The 16,011-nt window shown below is 43.3% G+C and overlaps 1 protein-coding gene across 2 annotated transcripts in view; it reads right to left on the bottom strand.

Annotated features, from left to right (window-relative positions):
- Positions 1–214: 214 nt before the first annotated feature.
- SPICE1 (spindle and centriole associated protein 1) overlaps positions 215–16,011 on the bottom strand; it is a 32,355-nt gene continuing 16,558 nt past the window's right edge. Inside the window, exons 10-17 of one of the 2 annotated variants that reach the window (XM_054042739.1) lie at positions 13,035–13,166; positions 12,075–12,210; positions 9,543–9,767; positions 7,639–8,105; positions 5,828–5,999; positions 4,325–4,427; positions 3,420–3,507; positions 215–2,262 (exon numbers count right to left, since the gene is read on the bottom strand). In XM_054042739.1, coding sequence (XP_053898714.1) covers positions 2,209–2,262; positions 3,420–3,507; positions 4,325–4,427; positions 5,828–5,999; positions 7,639–8,105; positions 9,543–9,767; positions 12,075–12,210; positions 13,035–13,166 — 1,377 coding nt within the window. In that variant the 3' untranslated portion in view covers positions 215–2,208. The remainder of the gene's footprint in view (positions 2,263–3,419; positions 3,508–4,324; positions 4,428–5,827; positions 6,000–7,638; positions 8,106–9,542; positions 9,768–12,074; positions 12,211–13,034; positions 13,167–16,011) is intronic. The other variant, XM_054042749.1, reaches the window with a different exon arrangement.

Here is a 16,011-nt window from a genome sequence, read left to right as displayed (position 1 = left end):
TAAAGGATTTTGCTTACACTTTGCACTCAGGCAGGCTTTTTTATGTGGAGAGACCAAGCATGGAAAACTTCAGCCCCAAGAAGATAAAACTTTTTACTTTCTTAAAGTCTGAAAACTGGGGTTTATCACACAAACTATTATTCATTCTTAACCATAGAGGTTGCTACTCAAGCATGCTATAGTAACATAACAAAATAAAGAGCTATGCACAGCCTCTTGATTACTGAATTTTATTTACAGTTTATCATTAAAATTAAAGATTGATACATTAAAATATCAAATAAACTTGTACAAGATCACAACCCCTGGATTATATGTACTCACAGGACCCAAAACAATTTAACATAGCTGCGGTAGCACTTGGGTATAGTACTCCATGTAGTTCACCACTGTATCAGAGACCAAGGGCCTGGAGGTAAGAGTTACAACCTCAATGAAACATTTTAAATTTACCATAAATGTCTTCCTAAAACAAAGAATTTTCAAGTCGAAATCATAATTAATGGGTCAGCCATGCTCCAAGACCAGAGGCAGCTAATGCTCCCAGATTTTTTTGAACGGATCCCTCTGTAAAACACATTGCAGCCCTAGTTGAGAAATGTCCATAGCTTTTAAATCCTAGAAACATTCAAAGCGTGTATAGGGAGGGAAATGCCAGAACAGAGGATTCCCTGTGAAGAGGGGAGATTTATAATATTTTTAAATAGTCTATTCCCCATATACAGCGAATCCTCTATTTTTACATCATACCTGATGGGAAAAGGAATCGGTCCACCTAGAACAGAGGAAGGATGAGCAGAATTAAGAGCAGAGGCTCTTCTCATAAAATACTCTAATTCTTTCCATTTTAAGAAATTGGAACAGATCTATGGAACATGCTGAGACCTGAAGGGCTTATACCTGTCTTATAATATAGTTCTATAATGAATAGTTGTCTTTGTATATTTTCAAACATGTGACATGCTAGCTTACAACACAAAGCACCAGATTTTAGGACTTTGTCCTGACTAAGCAGCACTTAATTTCCTGGCCCACCTACGAGATGGAAAATAAGGTACTAGAAATGGAAAAGTCAGAGGGTGACAAGCAGATGAACTATGGAGCAATCCAGTTGCCCACCTGGATGCCCTAAAATATTAAGAAATTTCTCACATTGAGGAAGGAGCACCTAACTACCACAACGTGGATGGGAGGGCAGGTAAAGGAGAGAAACTAAACTAGAAAAGATTGATTGATATTAACTTAGTGAAAACAGAATGTATGCAATCTGATCAGACCCTATATTGTAAGACAATGAAGGCCTTTGGTCATTTAATCAAAAAACCATATAGAATGGAGAAGGCGATAGCAGAATCTGGAAAAAGGAAGGTATTCTCTCCTTTAAACATTTCCCCCCCGCATAAAGGAAAATCCTGCTCAGCCCCAGAGCTCAGAACAGGGCTGCACAGAAGAGCTGCTCATTGTGGCACAGAAGCAGTGAGACTGGAGTTGTGATGTGAGGCTGGGGAATAGTTTGGATGTCAAAAGTCAAAACAGTAGCTGCCTCTGTGGTGTTGTGGACATGACTAACCCATCTGTCATGACTTTCAGACATGAGGATTCTCTTTGTACAAGAAGACAGCTTCCACAAACCAGTCACAACATAAAGAACTGGTTGATTTCTGAGGTAAGTGCTTTACAGTGACTCCACAAAGTGATTCACCAATGGTATTCCAAACTGTTCCATTACACACACACACACACACACACACACACACACACCCCTCTTTTCAACTGGATTGTCCTATTTATTTCCTTATCTTATGCTGACATGTATCTGAGATGGTGCATGAAAAAAATAGTTGGGTGTCTTCTCCAGAAGCCCCTTTCTTCAGCATGTCTAATGTGGGTGACTGTATTGCTGAGGTATAGAAATGGGCTAAAATCAGCCTCAATTTAGCTCCTCTTCATCCAATAGGGACTGGAATGTCACATTCTATTCCCACCTTCTGTGCCCCATTCTCAAGGCAGTAATTGCAATTGAATGAGTCTGAAGGAGAGCATAAACATAATAAGCTGATGGCTCTCTGTATACTAGTGGCACTGACAAGTAGGCACTTTGAGAGTTAAAATTCATGTTTTGCGGAGAGGGACTGCAGAAATCTACAGGTGGTTCACAAAAAAATAAATAAGTATATATAAAATAAAGTCTATGTGATTCAGCTTCAGTTACATGATATGCATTGATAGTGCAAACCAGCCTTCTTCTCTTTGCCTCTCCACCTGTTGACAGAGGGGTGGGGAGAGGAACTGAAGTGAGATTTGTACAGTCCTTTCACTCCCACAAGCTTACCAGTTATTACCAGCTGCTACAGATCCTCTAGCTTCCCACTATGTGAGGACTACTAGAACTTCTCTTTCTGCTATCAGCACTATGATGCCTCCCAAGAATACAAATGCTGATCAGACAATGGCCCGGCAGAAAGCGTTACTCTACAGAGTGTTCAAAGCTTCCTTGTTTAACAGGAGGAGAAGGAAGGAAATCTCACCCTCAGCAGGATACTGGAAATCTAGATTCTGACCATTTTTCTTTACATTCGGAAAAAGATTTAACATTTGTACAAGTGAAAGTGACTGACATCACAGACTATTGCCATGGACAGGCCAAGTAGGTTCTGTGCAAGTTTGCCAGCCTCCCAATCCCACCTATGGCTCTCCCAAATGTATCTCAATCTTTACTTGAAACCCTATTTGCTTTTTCAGTCACTGGTTGTTTCTAGTCAGACTGTCAGAAGTACCAAATTCTATGGTGGTTCTATGTGCACAAATGCCCACTGGGAGAATAGAGTCCTAACATTACAGTAGAACCCCAGAGTTACGAACACGTCAGGAATGGAAGCTGTTCGTAACTCTGAAATGTTTGTAACTCTGAACAAGTTATGGTTGTTCTTTCTAAAGTTTACAACTGAACACTGACTTAATACAGCAGAAGAAAAATGCTGCTGTCCCTTTCATTTTTTTTTAGTAGTTTACGTTTAACACAGTGCTATACTGTATTTGCTTTTCTTTGTTTCGGCTGCTGCCTGATTGCATACTTCGGTTCCAAATGAGGTGTGTGGTTGACTGGTCAGTTCGTAACTCTGAGGTTCTACTGTACTTCATTTGTACCTTGTAGTGCTTTAACCCAAGTCTCTAGAGGCAAGTACTAGTTACATTAACATAGTACCAGGGAGTCCCCTGCATGCTGTCCAGATTCTGATTTCTGTTATTAATCAGAGTAACTTTTTACTTCAGTTGATTTACTCTGGACTTACACAGGTATAAACAGAGCAGAATCTGGCCCACAGTATGTGTCTAGAATCCTCATTACATATGTAGAACACAGCAGTGAAAGCCCATAGCCGAAGAGGATGCTAACATGCAGCCTTTTTAAGTTTTACCTTTGTCCTCTGATTGACAGGTGTCAATTTCATACTTCCCGAAGTGGTACTTAATGGAGAACAAGTCTTGCTAGAAGCACCCGTAGATCTATAGGCATATGAGGTGGAAGAGAGAAGGAGGAAGTGAATACTAGTAAAAGATCAACAGCCTCCAACAAACCACTTAAATCTTTGACACAAGCAGTGCTGTTAGGCCAACTGCAAGTACTGAAAAGTTACTGAAATACAAACATCCTCCTTTGTTATAATGAGGGGGAAAAATCTTCATCTCTATGCCAAACAACTAAATTCCAGATTTTTTGTTTTTAAAGTATTACCCAATTTTGTTGTCACAAGAGCTGCTGTCCATCAACTCAACATGTTAGTAAGTAGTAAATCCAACAGGAAGTGACTTCAGTGCTCACTCTACACCACACTGCCTGCTTGCCATATTAATTCCTTGGGGCTGGTCTACACTACAGAGCTAGGCTGTGAAAAACGTCATGCCCTGTGCAATGTATTAAGTCAAACTAAGCCCCGGTGTAGGCACCACAAGGTCAATGGAAGAATTTTTCCATCGACCCAGCTACCACCTCTTGCAGAGGTGGCTTTCCTACAGTGACAGAAGAACCCCTTCAGTCGCTGTAGTAGGTAAGAGTTAAGCTACGCCTGCCACAAAGTGTCAGCAGGGATCAGTCAGTCAATCTCCCAAGAGGGTTCCAATGCTTGCTAACAGGGCGAGTTCAACAGAAGGCACTTGCTACCCTGTTACAATCCATTTCTCATCTCTATAGGTTAGACTGTGATGAAACAATAGAATGCCAATCATATTTGGGAGAATACAGTAATTTAACACAGTAGGAAAAACTGTCTCACCATTTGTTTGTCACTCACTCAGACAGACAATCTAATTAGTTGGTTTTTACCTTCTTACGCTGGTCCCACTAGCAGGGGAAGGAGTATCTCCTTTGGAGCGGTCCATAGATTCTGCCACTGGGACAGACACCTCAATTGTCCTCTTTTCATTTTCTAGAGAGTAAGGGAGTATTGCTCAATTCTGGTGAAGGCGCAGTAACCCCTCCATGCATGTATTATTTAGTTTCTCATTTCTGGCTGTTTTATGTTTTTACTTCTCCATTTTCTTAGTTTACTATTTGTATTTATATTGCAATGGCACTGACAGACTCTAAGCAGGGATCAGGATCCCATTGTGCTAGGCACCGTACACCCCCTTTGAGTTCAAGCCTTTATTAGGTAACAAAACACTGAAAAAGCATAGCCTTTTTCCCTTCCTTAGTTCACTTTCACTCAGCTACTTCAAGAAAGGATTAAGAAGTCCTAATTCTGCTGGACAGTTTAAAAAAAACAAACAAACAAAAGAACGCATGGTAGTTAATCCATGGACCTTGGACTAGCAGGGAAAAATAAAGTCTGCACTGACTATTCTCTAGTGTGCCATACAGTTTAATCTCCTCAGAGGATCCTGCAGGTCCTCAGCAAGGAACCAGACCTGAGGGAAAAGACCCCTCAAAAGGCAAACAGCCCTGGGACACGACTAAGAATAAGATGGCCAAATTACTGAATGGGATTTTTAAGTCATAAATTTGAAATAAAATATTGGACTTTTCCTCAGAAAAGCTCTGCAGAAGGGAGGCCTCATCAAGCTGCTTGCCACTGTGGAAGCAGAACTAGGGGAGGGGAGGCATTCCCTTGCTGCCCACGACTGACAAGTCTAGTTCTGCGCCCAAACTGTAAGCAGGCTAACAAACTCATTGTAATGGCTCTATGGACATTAGCATGATGAAGAGTGAATATAGCAGGCAGTGACACAACCGCAGCAATTAATTACAAAGAAAAGTATCAGAGGAGTAGCCATGTTAGTGTGGATCTGTAAAAAGCGATAAAGAGTCCTGTGGCACCTTACAGACTAACAGACGTATTGGAGCATAAGCTTTCGTGGGTGAATACTCACTTCGTCAGATGCATGCTCTTTGTCGCTTTTTACATAGAAAAGTAACTTCAGGAAAATGTTAGCTGATGTATTTTTACCTGTCTTAATGAAATTTAGCAGCTATAAACAAGGTAGGGTGACCAGACAGCAAGTGTGAAAAATTGGGACGGGGGTGGGGGGGGGGGGTAATAGGAGCCTATGTAAGAAAAAGCTCCAAAAATCAGGACTGTCCCTATAAAATTGGGACATCTGGTCACCCTAAAACAAGGAGAGCCTAGAACACATGACCAGACAGCTTTCAGTGGATTGTCAGCAAGTGCGCTGTTGATCACACTGTTTGGGAATTGCTGATTTAGTCAACTGAAGATAGTTAGGTAAATACCTTACTGTGTAGCGCCAAAAAAAAAAAAAAAAAGCGGCGGGGGGGGGGGAGAGGGGTGTTAGAAAGACAACGACAACCATGGGACACACTACATACCAGTCCAATTTATGGGGGGAGGTAAAACAGGCGATACTGGTGGAGAGATAGGGTTGACAGTGGCCAATTTTTGCTGGTCTATCAGCTGCAGCAGTTTACCACGGGCTTCTGCACTTTGGCGGTTCAGCTCTGCTATTCGTTCCTCCAAGCTCTTTGGTACCTCTGGCAAAGTCTAACACAAATCATTACAAACAAAATAAATTTGGAAGTTGCAGTCTTAGAGGGCATGCAGTAGATTAAGTGTTTTCATATAAACTGACCCTTCAGGCTGAATTTGGTTTCAGTAACTTAAAAAAGTTAGAGCATCTTTTAGGTAAACCTTTGATGTTATGTGCCTTTTGCTCTAGCATCTCATTGCTTGACAGATTAAATGCATCTCCTCATGAAGTTAAACTGCCCACAACAGACAGCATAAAGCAGGGGTCAGCAACTTCTGGCACGCGGTTCGCCCGGGTAAGCACCCTGGCAGGCTGGGCCAGTTTGTTTACCTGCCGCGTCCGCAGGTTTGGGTGATCGCGGCTCCCACTGGCCGCAGTTCGCCGCTCCAAGCCAATGGGGGCTACGGGAAGCGGCGCGGGCCGAGGAATGTGCTGGCGGCAAACTGCGGTCAGTGGGAGCCGCGATTGGCTGAACCTGTGGACACGGCAGGTAAACAAACTGGACTGGCCCACCAGGGTGCTTACCCTGGTGAGCCGTGTGCCGGAGGTTGCCGACCCCTGGCATAAAGCTTTCTTCTCTATCTCACTCCAATCAACCAACCACAGTCAAGCAAATGTTTCACTAAAGAAGCGTGTTTTAGATGTGCAGGGGAGAAAGTGTTCTGAGATGGTAAAACAGAAATCTCCTGTTTCTATACCCACTTTACACAGCTGTAAACAACTAGACACTGTGTAAGAAAATGGAGAATTAAGCCCTTAGGCTACAGCTACACTAGGAAAATTAGGACCTCTAGTTCACCAGCCATGCAGCTCCACTGATGGTAGCACGAGTCGAGACTCTAGTGGAGGCAGGCTTCAGGTGTGTGTGTTGTCTATTCCTACTCAGGCCTGGTCCACACTAACCCTCCACTTCGAACTTAGGTACACTTAGGTTAATAACTTAGCTGAATTCGAAGTACCTTAGTTCGAACTTACTGCGGGTCCAGACATGGCACGCAGGCTCCCCCGTCGATGCCGCGTACTCCTCTCGCCAAGCTGGAGTACTGGCGTTGACGGGGAGCACTTCCGGGATCGATCCCAGAAGATCGATTGCTTACCACCGGACCCGGAGGTAAGTGTAGACCTACCCTCAGAGCAGTGGCCTGTCTACACCACTACTGGTGGAGATGCACTGCTGGTTAATTCCAGGTCCCAATTTTCCTAGTGTAGACAAAGGCCTCTCTGTCCCAAAGACATTAAGGATAAGCCAGTCTTGCTTACATGGGACAAGAGAGTAAGGCTTTGTAAGTCTGCCATGCATCCTTCACTCACCAGCACCCAGACAACATTGACTTCCACCTTCGAAAAGGCTGCTTACATTGTTATCCTGGCCTCACATGAGGAACTGCAGTTGCAATCCCCAGTGAAAGGGAAATTGGAAGATGACCGAGTCAAGACAGGATGAGGTTAAGAAAGAAAAGGACCTCCCCACACACCACCAAGTTCTTCTACTCGCTCCCTTACAGTGACTGGCAAAAGTTGGGAATGAGAGAGAGAGAGAGAGAGAAAGAAAGAGACCCAAACCTGATACCAAAAATAAAATCAATACTTTGTGGGGAAATGGAGATGAGGGATGAAGGGCAACCCAATCTTTACCTTCTCTTACATTCTTACCTGTCCCTGCATGGCCGATCCTAAACTAGTGTTCATATTTTGCTTTGTAACTGGCTGATGCAGGCCATCCCCTCCCTCTTGAGAACGATCTCTGAATCTGCTCAGCTGAGCTTTGATAACAGAGTTCTGCAGTGTTAGCTCAGCTATCTGTCCTAACAGATCATTGCTTTGAGTGTGCTCCTCAGGTGCACTGGGCTTCTGCTCATCTTCAGAGCCAGCAATGGCCCATCTGTCCACTGGGGACAAGGTGCTTCTTCCTTGCTGACCATCTGACAGTAAAGAACTCTCCAAGTCTTTGTGCGTAGGAGGAATTCGCCACCTCTGGGCGAGGAGACGATTCTCTTCATTTGTGTTCTGAGTTCCCACAGAGGAAGATGAGCTCTTTTGCCAGTTTGGCTCTCTCACAGTGGTTTCCATAGATGGAGAGATGTGGGATGCAGGATATGTTTGAACTGTCTTCTTCAATGCTATAGACAGAGTAAAGGAACAGTAAACAAGCTATCTTCAACATGGGGAGTGACTGTGAAGCACTAACCTAATGGAGCTAAGGCACAGAGAAGGGCTTGAACTGGAACACTCAACTAAGGATGGGGAAATGGATAGTTTTCTACTCAGGATACACCTTTGGCTCATGTTCCCCAAAAGAGGTCACTGCTAGTATTTTAACAATTACAGTAGAACCGCAGAGTTACAAACACCAGAGTTATGAACTGACCGGTAGAACCAGACGTACGCACTCAGGCAGCAGCAGAGACTCCCACCCCAACAAAAGAACAAAAACCAAATACAGTCCAGTACTGTGTTAAACCTAAGCTACTAAAAAATAAAGGGAAGATTTAAAAATGATTTGACAAGGTAAAGAAACTGTTTCTGTGCTTGTTTCGTTTAAATTAAGATGGTTAAAAGAAGCATTTTTCTTCTGCATAGTAAAATTTCAAAGCTGTATTAAGTCAATGTTCAGTTGTAAACTTTTGAAAGAATCACCATCATATTTTGTTCAGAGTTATGAACAACCTCCATTCCCGAGATATTCATAACTCTGAGGTTCTACTGTACTTGAATTTAAAGCTAGCAGAGGGTAATGGGCTGAGGAGCCAGGGAAGAGAGGAGCTGAACTTTTCAGTTTGAAATATCAGTTGGGAACTTTGAAATAAACATTTATTTTATGGCTGAGTAAGTCCTCCATTTTATAAAGATTGATCTCTAGTTATTCTCTGCTTTGTTATTGCCCAGAATCAACATCAGAGGAAATGTGCAAAATGCTAAAAACAGCGCATGTCAGTTACCTGCTGCTAAGCCAGTGCTGTTTGTCTTTCCCCAAATTACAGCATTTGAGTGCAGAGTGACTTTTCTCAGAATTTGGAAGTAAATCTATAGTTTAGGAGTTAACATTTTAAAAAACAGGTTCTTTAAGAAATTTAACATCTAATGACAGACCATTTATCACCCCTATTAACAACAATACAGTGCAAACTCTTCAGACTTCCCATATGGTTAAACAGTTACTGAAGCCTTGTACATAGGCTACAGTTAAAAATTATTTTTGAGGATTAATGGTAATTTTCTTTCTGCCATGCTTCATAACGGAAAGCTTACTCGTCAGCAGGGGCTGTGGAAATTGAGAGTCAGCAGTCAACAGAAAGACAAGCAAACAGGAGAGGGCAGTAACACAACTCCAGCTTCAGAGGCAAGAGATCTGGGTTCTGATGCCAGGCACCTAGTTGCCAAAACTGTGAACTTGCATAGAAGGGCTGCCTCCAAAAAACAAGTGGGCAAGGCCAAATCCTGGCGGAAGTTCATTCAACAAAGAATAAAATATTTGAAAGAGGGAGCACAATATATTTCACACCATATTTGAAGGATATGGATCTCATTCTGTCTAAAGAGAGAGGTCACTATCTCACCATTCTGAAGAGGAGAGAATTCCTGGATACTTTTCTGTCTAGGCGGAGATAACAAGATAGCTGGCTGGAACATATGAGCTGGCAAACTGCTGCCTGCCACTACAGTGTCTGGGGGACTTGACCACTGGGGAAGTTTCACAGGCAGCTCCTCCTGTGAGAATACAAGTGTGTTTTCCCTTCTGAAAATATCGGTACTGGGCACAGTGGAGTATAATACAGGCTTCTCTGAAAAGACAGAATCAAGAATTGGGGGCATTAGAAACAAAATATTTTAGTACACGAGGAACAGAAAAATAAATTCCTGTCAAGATAGGTCCTGAATTCAGATGACTGAAAACATGGGGGGTGAGGGGAATTTACCTAACAGTATTTTACTTCTGATGAAGAGCTATACAATAAGCACACTCGGAAAGGATACAAAACCTTAATATACCTAACGTAACCTGATTTCTGTATTTCTGAAATGGCTTTCCATCTCCAAGATGGAAATTAACAAAACTTCAGTGATCAGGACATCAGATTGTAGAGCACCCCATGAGAGACTGTCACCAAGCACATGACTGTCAGTCGATCAGAATGCACACGAATATGTATTTGGATCTTCATTGTAAAGTAGGTTGATTGACAGAAATTTAGCTGTTACCACTCTATTTCCATTCATTCTGTGCTGTATACCTTCCTTTTAAATCCACTCTCTCTAACTAGTATGCACATAGCCATCTAAACCATGGCTGCCATTCTCATCGAACTACTTGCCTATGACTGGTTTGTGTGTATGTTGCCATCTGTTTTGGACATGCCACGGAAGCACAAAATGAAAAACATGATTGCAGTGTTATAGCTGGTTCCGAGATCATACTTAGTTGGAGTGTACACACACACACACACACACACACACACACACACACACTTACTTTAGCCCCCATTTGTGTGACCTTATATCTGGGATTTCCCCATAACAGCTTTGTTCAGGGCATTAATGCCTGAGAGGGAAAACTGTAGGAGGGATAAAGCAGGACATGGCTGATCATAGAACTGAATGGCTGCATAACAGCTCTCTTAAATGTAAAGAGCCAAAAGGGAACTGGTCTGTTAGAGGCATTGCGTACAGTAACATCTGCTACGAACTAATGTCAAATTAAGGGGAGTCTACCACTCAGAATCACTGTTCCTCAGTGACCTTAACAAGGAATGAGAAAATCCTCCTTTATAGGGAGGGATAGCTCAGTGGTTTGAGCATTGGCTTGCTAAACCCAGGGTTGTGAGTTCAATCCTTGAGGGGGCCACTTAGGGATCTGGGGCAAAATCAGTACTTGGTCCTGCTAGTGAAGGCAGGGGGCTGGACTCAATGACCTTTCAAGGTCCCTTCCAGTTCTAGGAGATGGGATATCTCCATTTAAAAAAAAAAAAAAAAAGTATCCTTCCAGAGCTTCTTTCCCATGCATGGAGTCCTGCATGGATACAAAATGTGTATCTGCAGCCGATCTATGATCCACAAACATGGTCCATGGCTATAAAGTGGATATCTGCACATTTGCAGGGTTTTATCCATGTGCCATTTGCCTCCTCAGCACCAGCTCCTCCAACAGACTCATATGAGACAGTTGGCTTCCTTGATTATCAAATACCTGTTGAAGTAACTAATGAGTTAGCCTCATCTACTACTGCATCAGAAACACCTGGCTCCAGTGTCTGAACCATCCAGAGAGGAGTCTGAAGGGAACAAGAACTCTCCTTCGTCAAGAGGTACAGAAAGAAACATGCGTTGAAGCTTTGACTCTTTTGGAAGAGTATTTTTGGAAGACATCCCAAGGAGGACAGAGCATTTGGAGGGGTTACTTGTGTTCAAGGAAGGGGAGCTTTGCTCTGAAACCTCCGGAGTCACAGCAGGAGCAGCTACGTGGGCTCTTCCTGAGCAGAATCCTCATAGAAAGGGTCATTACTTGTAACAGAAATGTTTGTGGTATAACCACATCTACAGCATAGGTCCACAGTTGGTTACATGACTGATCCTCAGTCCAGATCCAGGCTTGGAGCTGCCAGTGAGGGGGAAGGAGGGGAGATTAACCAGAACTGTATAGAAGAGAATATTTATTAAATAAATAAATGACAATATGACTGTAAAATTCAAAGGTTAGCAGCTGTGTCTCAGGGCAGAGCATTTGAGATAAGAGCTGTTTACTGTGGCCTAGACTCAGGCAACAGTTCCCAGGTTTATTTGGGAGGTGCCTAGAAAGAACAAAGATTTAACCCATTAGCTCTTTCTGTGCAAAGGGGATCCATCAATCAGTCTAGGACTAGACGTTTGTCTCTGTAGGACAATTTACTGCCAAGTATGATAGTTACTATCCGGCATAGTCCCACTGAATTCAATGAGATTACAACAGGCGTCTGGTGGATTAAGTTCTAGTTTGTGTCAGTGATTTCTTGGCAATTATCCCATACTGTCTCAGATGTTACTTGGAGCGGAGGGTGTTTTTCAAAATGTCACCTAGGATTCTAAAGTTACTAAAGTGCTGAAATGATACCCACCTTGACAGTTGATTGCAACTCCAACATCTGTTGGACTTCGCCCTCTGTTAGGATCTGTTACAGGGAGGCTTTTGAATGCTTGAGTGAGTGAAATCAACTGTTCATCTGTTACCACCATATATTGCTGAAGTCTTTTCTAAGGGAGGGGAAAAAACAAACAAACCACACATATGCATAGAGATCTGTGTTCTAGGGACAAAAATTAGACAGATGTATTATTCCTCTGAGTGGAGGAGTCTATTTCCTCGCTTAGTGCCAAAGCTTTAATCTGATCTCAGTGAGGTGCCAAACAAAGGCATCTCTGCACCTGTCTCCTCTATTTCTTTCTCCTCTTTTTGCTTCCTGACTAGCCCCATATTTTACTGATTACCCCCTACTGCCACCCATCCTCCTCTTCCTTCCCCAGGTTGCTTTCTCTTACGGCTGCAACTTCCACCCTAATCCACCACAGCTGCAGAGTGAAACTGATAAGACCGTAAGTCAGTTCCACTTCACTGCCCCTCTAGTATTAATATTGTGAGAGCACAGAGGCAGATTTTTAAGCATGCAGACTACACAGTAGGTATCCATTAAAGTAAGGCTAAGCTGTATTAAATCAATCTTCTGTCAAAGTTTAAAGGGATTTTCTCAAAAAAAAGTTTCTCATTGCTCCTTTTAATTGATAGGAATTTGGAGCTTGTTGAAGTGAGGAGACTATACCACTAGTTAAAATGAGGCACTGAGGGTTGGCATTACACTTCCACATACCCCTCTATCACAACGTCCCCCAGATTCTTTAACTATCACATTTTCAATGCTGATTTGTAGTGCCCGTCCCTTGCTGTTAAAGTCCTTTGCCCCCTATGCTGCTCTGCCAATGCATATTCTAGAGATAAAGAACCTGCTTAAATCTTTCACTGCATTAGTTCCTGCCTTGGGCTTCATAGGGTGTCAAAGGAAAGGCTCAGCAGCTCTTTGTACCTGTATGGCAGCATTTTCTTCTCTGACCAGAAGGATTTCAGTTGTCAGAGCATCAATCAATGCTCTGTGTTCATGCAGCATCTCCTCAAGCTGCTGCCTCATCGTTGCTTCCTGACGCAGCTGCATCTCACTCTGGGGTTGGGGAAGAAAAAACACAAATCAATCAATCAATCAATCATCAATACAGGTTCATGTTTACAAGAGGGAGTAACTCCAAACCTCGCTATCAAGTTAGCATAGAAATACAGCTTTTGCTACCAGCTTTAAAGGTGACGTCAGTGTTACCATCGCAATCCTGTTCATTGCACATACAAACTGATACTATCCCTTCCCCATTCTCCCATGATGGCACAGGAGTAGGGAAGACCCTTTAAACTCCTATGCGTCTTTCTTCACAGCCTTTATGAAAAAAGACATAACCAGCTCTTGGTGAAGCATTCTCACTCTGCTCTGACTTCAACTCTATACTATAGGATTACACACACAAGACAATGTAGAGTTAAGGGTGCTGGTGCTTGCCAGTGGTTTGTGCTACTCATGTCAGGCTTGATCTTCCTGGCCATTCTGGTGAAAAGAGGTCAGACCCATTGAAGGAGAAGGCATCTGTTCTCCAGTATTGTTTCTACCAGGGCTGGGAGCAGAAGAGATCCGATTTTTTTTTCTCTTGTTGGAGGCAAAACAAGTGTATTTAGAAGATACCCCATTAGAGGGACATTAAGCAAACGATCTTGTTCTTCAGATCCCCCTCCCCTGAGATTGACAGTTTGTAAATTGATCGTATCCTTTAAAATAAGCTAATGCAATGGAGAGACATTTCCTCTCTGTCCAGGGAGAATTCTAGATGCTTCCTTTCACCTGCAACGAGGAGCTGAGAGTCCTGCCTGGCCTGTTGACCTAGACCACTGCCATCTTGTCATCAGTGGTGGTCAAGACTGGGGAGAGGTGTCTCAGAACATTAGTGATGGCACTGATCTCCAGCCAGCTGATGCTCCTCCTGGATTCGGCTGAAGATCATTTGCCCCGCTATGAGTGTGACAGCATGAAGGCTGATACAGGTGTCTACGACAATCCTTGTCACTGCTGGATCTGAAAGAGGCTTTCCTTGAGTTTTGTATATTGTGCTACCACAGCATTGATGACGTGAGATACAGTGAACTACAAGGGGAATCCTCACTGTGATTCCCCATAGAGAAAATGACAGCCTGGAGAGGTTGTGTGTGGAGAAAGATGCACTGGCCTGTGCTAGACACATCAGATCAAGCAGGCAGAATGCTCCTCCAAGTGGTTGTCAGTGAGTTATGAATAAGAGGATCTACATCCTTTATTCTGAGAACGCACAATCTGGCCCCCAAATGCTGGAGATCCTGAGAAGTTTGGGGAGCTCTTTTCCAGGTTAAAGACAAAGTTGTGCCTCTGCAGAGCTTGAATTACCCAACTGGGCATCTCAGATGGCTTCTGCTGGCACTGGACGGGACGAGAATGTCATCTGTATAGTAGTAAATGTAAATCTCCTCCTCCCTCAGGGAGGTAATCAGAGCTATCAAAATCTTGGAGAAAAGCTGTGAAGCCAAAAAGGGGGACAAAAAGAGGATCATGTATTGAAAATGATAACTGTCCAGAGTGAAGCACAAATACTGACAGGCAGATGGAAGGGGACATGCTGGTATATCTCCTTTAAGCCTATGGAACACAGGTAAATCCACTTTCTAAATCTCTTAAAACTAGGAGGGACAGATTTTCTAGCCTGACCTGGGTGCACCAGACTGATTGGTTTAGGTACCAGCAAAGCCAGGACTGAGCAGAACTATTCCATACTTTTGGGGAACTCAAGCCAGTCTGAAATAAGAGCTCTGGGCCATAGTGGTGTTGGGGGACAGGGTCAGTGACTGCAGCCAAATGTGTCTCCTAGTCTTACGTGCTTTCTTTATGGTGAGGAAGGCTTTCGAAGTGGAGGTAGGGCATACACAGCACAAACCACTATTGAGATGTGTCAATGCTCTAATTTTTTTGTCCAATGGAACTTTGAGGGAAATAGCATTCACAGGATGAGTGACTTTGTTTTTTTTATACACCTCTACCCAGATATAACGCTGTCCTCGGGAGCCAAAAAAAAAAAAAACTTACCGCGTTATAGGTGAAACCGCGTTATATCGAACTTGCTTTGATCCGCCGGAGTGCGCAGCCCTGCCCCCCCGGAACACTGCTTTACTGCGTTTTATCCGAATTCGTGTTATATCGGGTAGCGTTATATTGGTATAGAGGTGTATATATAAGTAAAAGCAGTAAGAAGATTTTAGAATTCACTTCAGGAACATGACCAAATCTATTCCACTTTTCTTTAGGGATCTTATACAGTTTGGCATAGATCTCAGCAGTAGAGGGTTCCCCCCCACCCCCTTTTCATAGAGCTATTCTGCATTTATTGCCTCTTCCAAAGAGAGTTTAGTGTTCGAAATGCAGTGTCTCTTGCTTTTATATTTAGAGGTAACCTTAGCAAAGGATTCAACAGACCAGAGTTTCCCTTCCTGCATTACTTATTTTAAGGATAACGTACCAATATCCTATCAGAAGTTCTGGATTCTGAGTCTATATCTCTAGGACAGGAGCCAGATGAGGGTTCACTCTGCACAGAGGAAGAGGAAAAAGCCTCTATGGAGGCTCCAAGACCTCTTGGAATGCTCTTTTTCTAGGATGTGTAGCCCATCCTTTGGCAACTCCTAGCTGGCTGAAGGGGGAGGGAGGTTAGCTAGGCAAATAAGCCAGGGCTGCAGAGTCCTTCCAAGCATAACCCCCATAATAGCTTTAAGACGACGACAGTGGACTGTGAGGGTATCATACAGGCAGCATCTCAGTAAGGAACAAGGGTCTCTGGGTGCACAAGCACCACCACCAAGGGGACAGTCCCAAGGGTTACCAGTATCAAATATGGTGTGGCTGTATTTGGCTTAGCCACTGCAAAAAGAGCAGGGGACAGCCC

This window comes from Malaclemys terrapin, chromosome 1, assembly GCF_027887155.1.
Source record: "Malaclemys terrapin pileata isolate rMalTer1 chromosome 1, rMalTer1.hap1, whole genome shotgun sequence".
Classification (NCBI taxonomy): Eukaryota; Metazoa; Chordata; order Testudines; family Emydidae; genus Malaclemys; species Malaclemys terrapin.
This window is presented reverse-complemented; position numbering and strand designations above follow the sequence as displayed.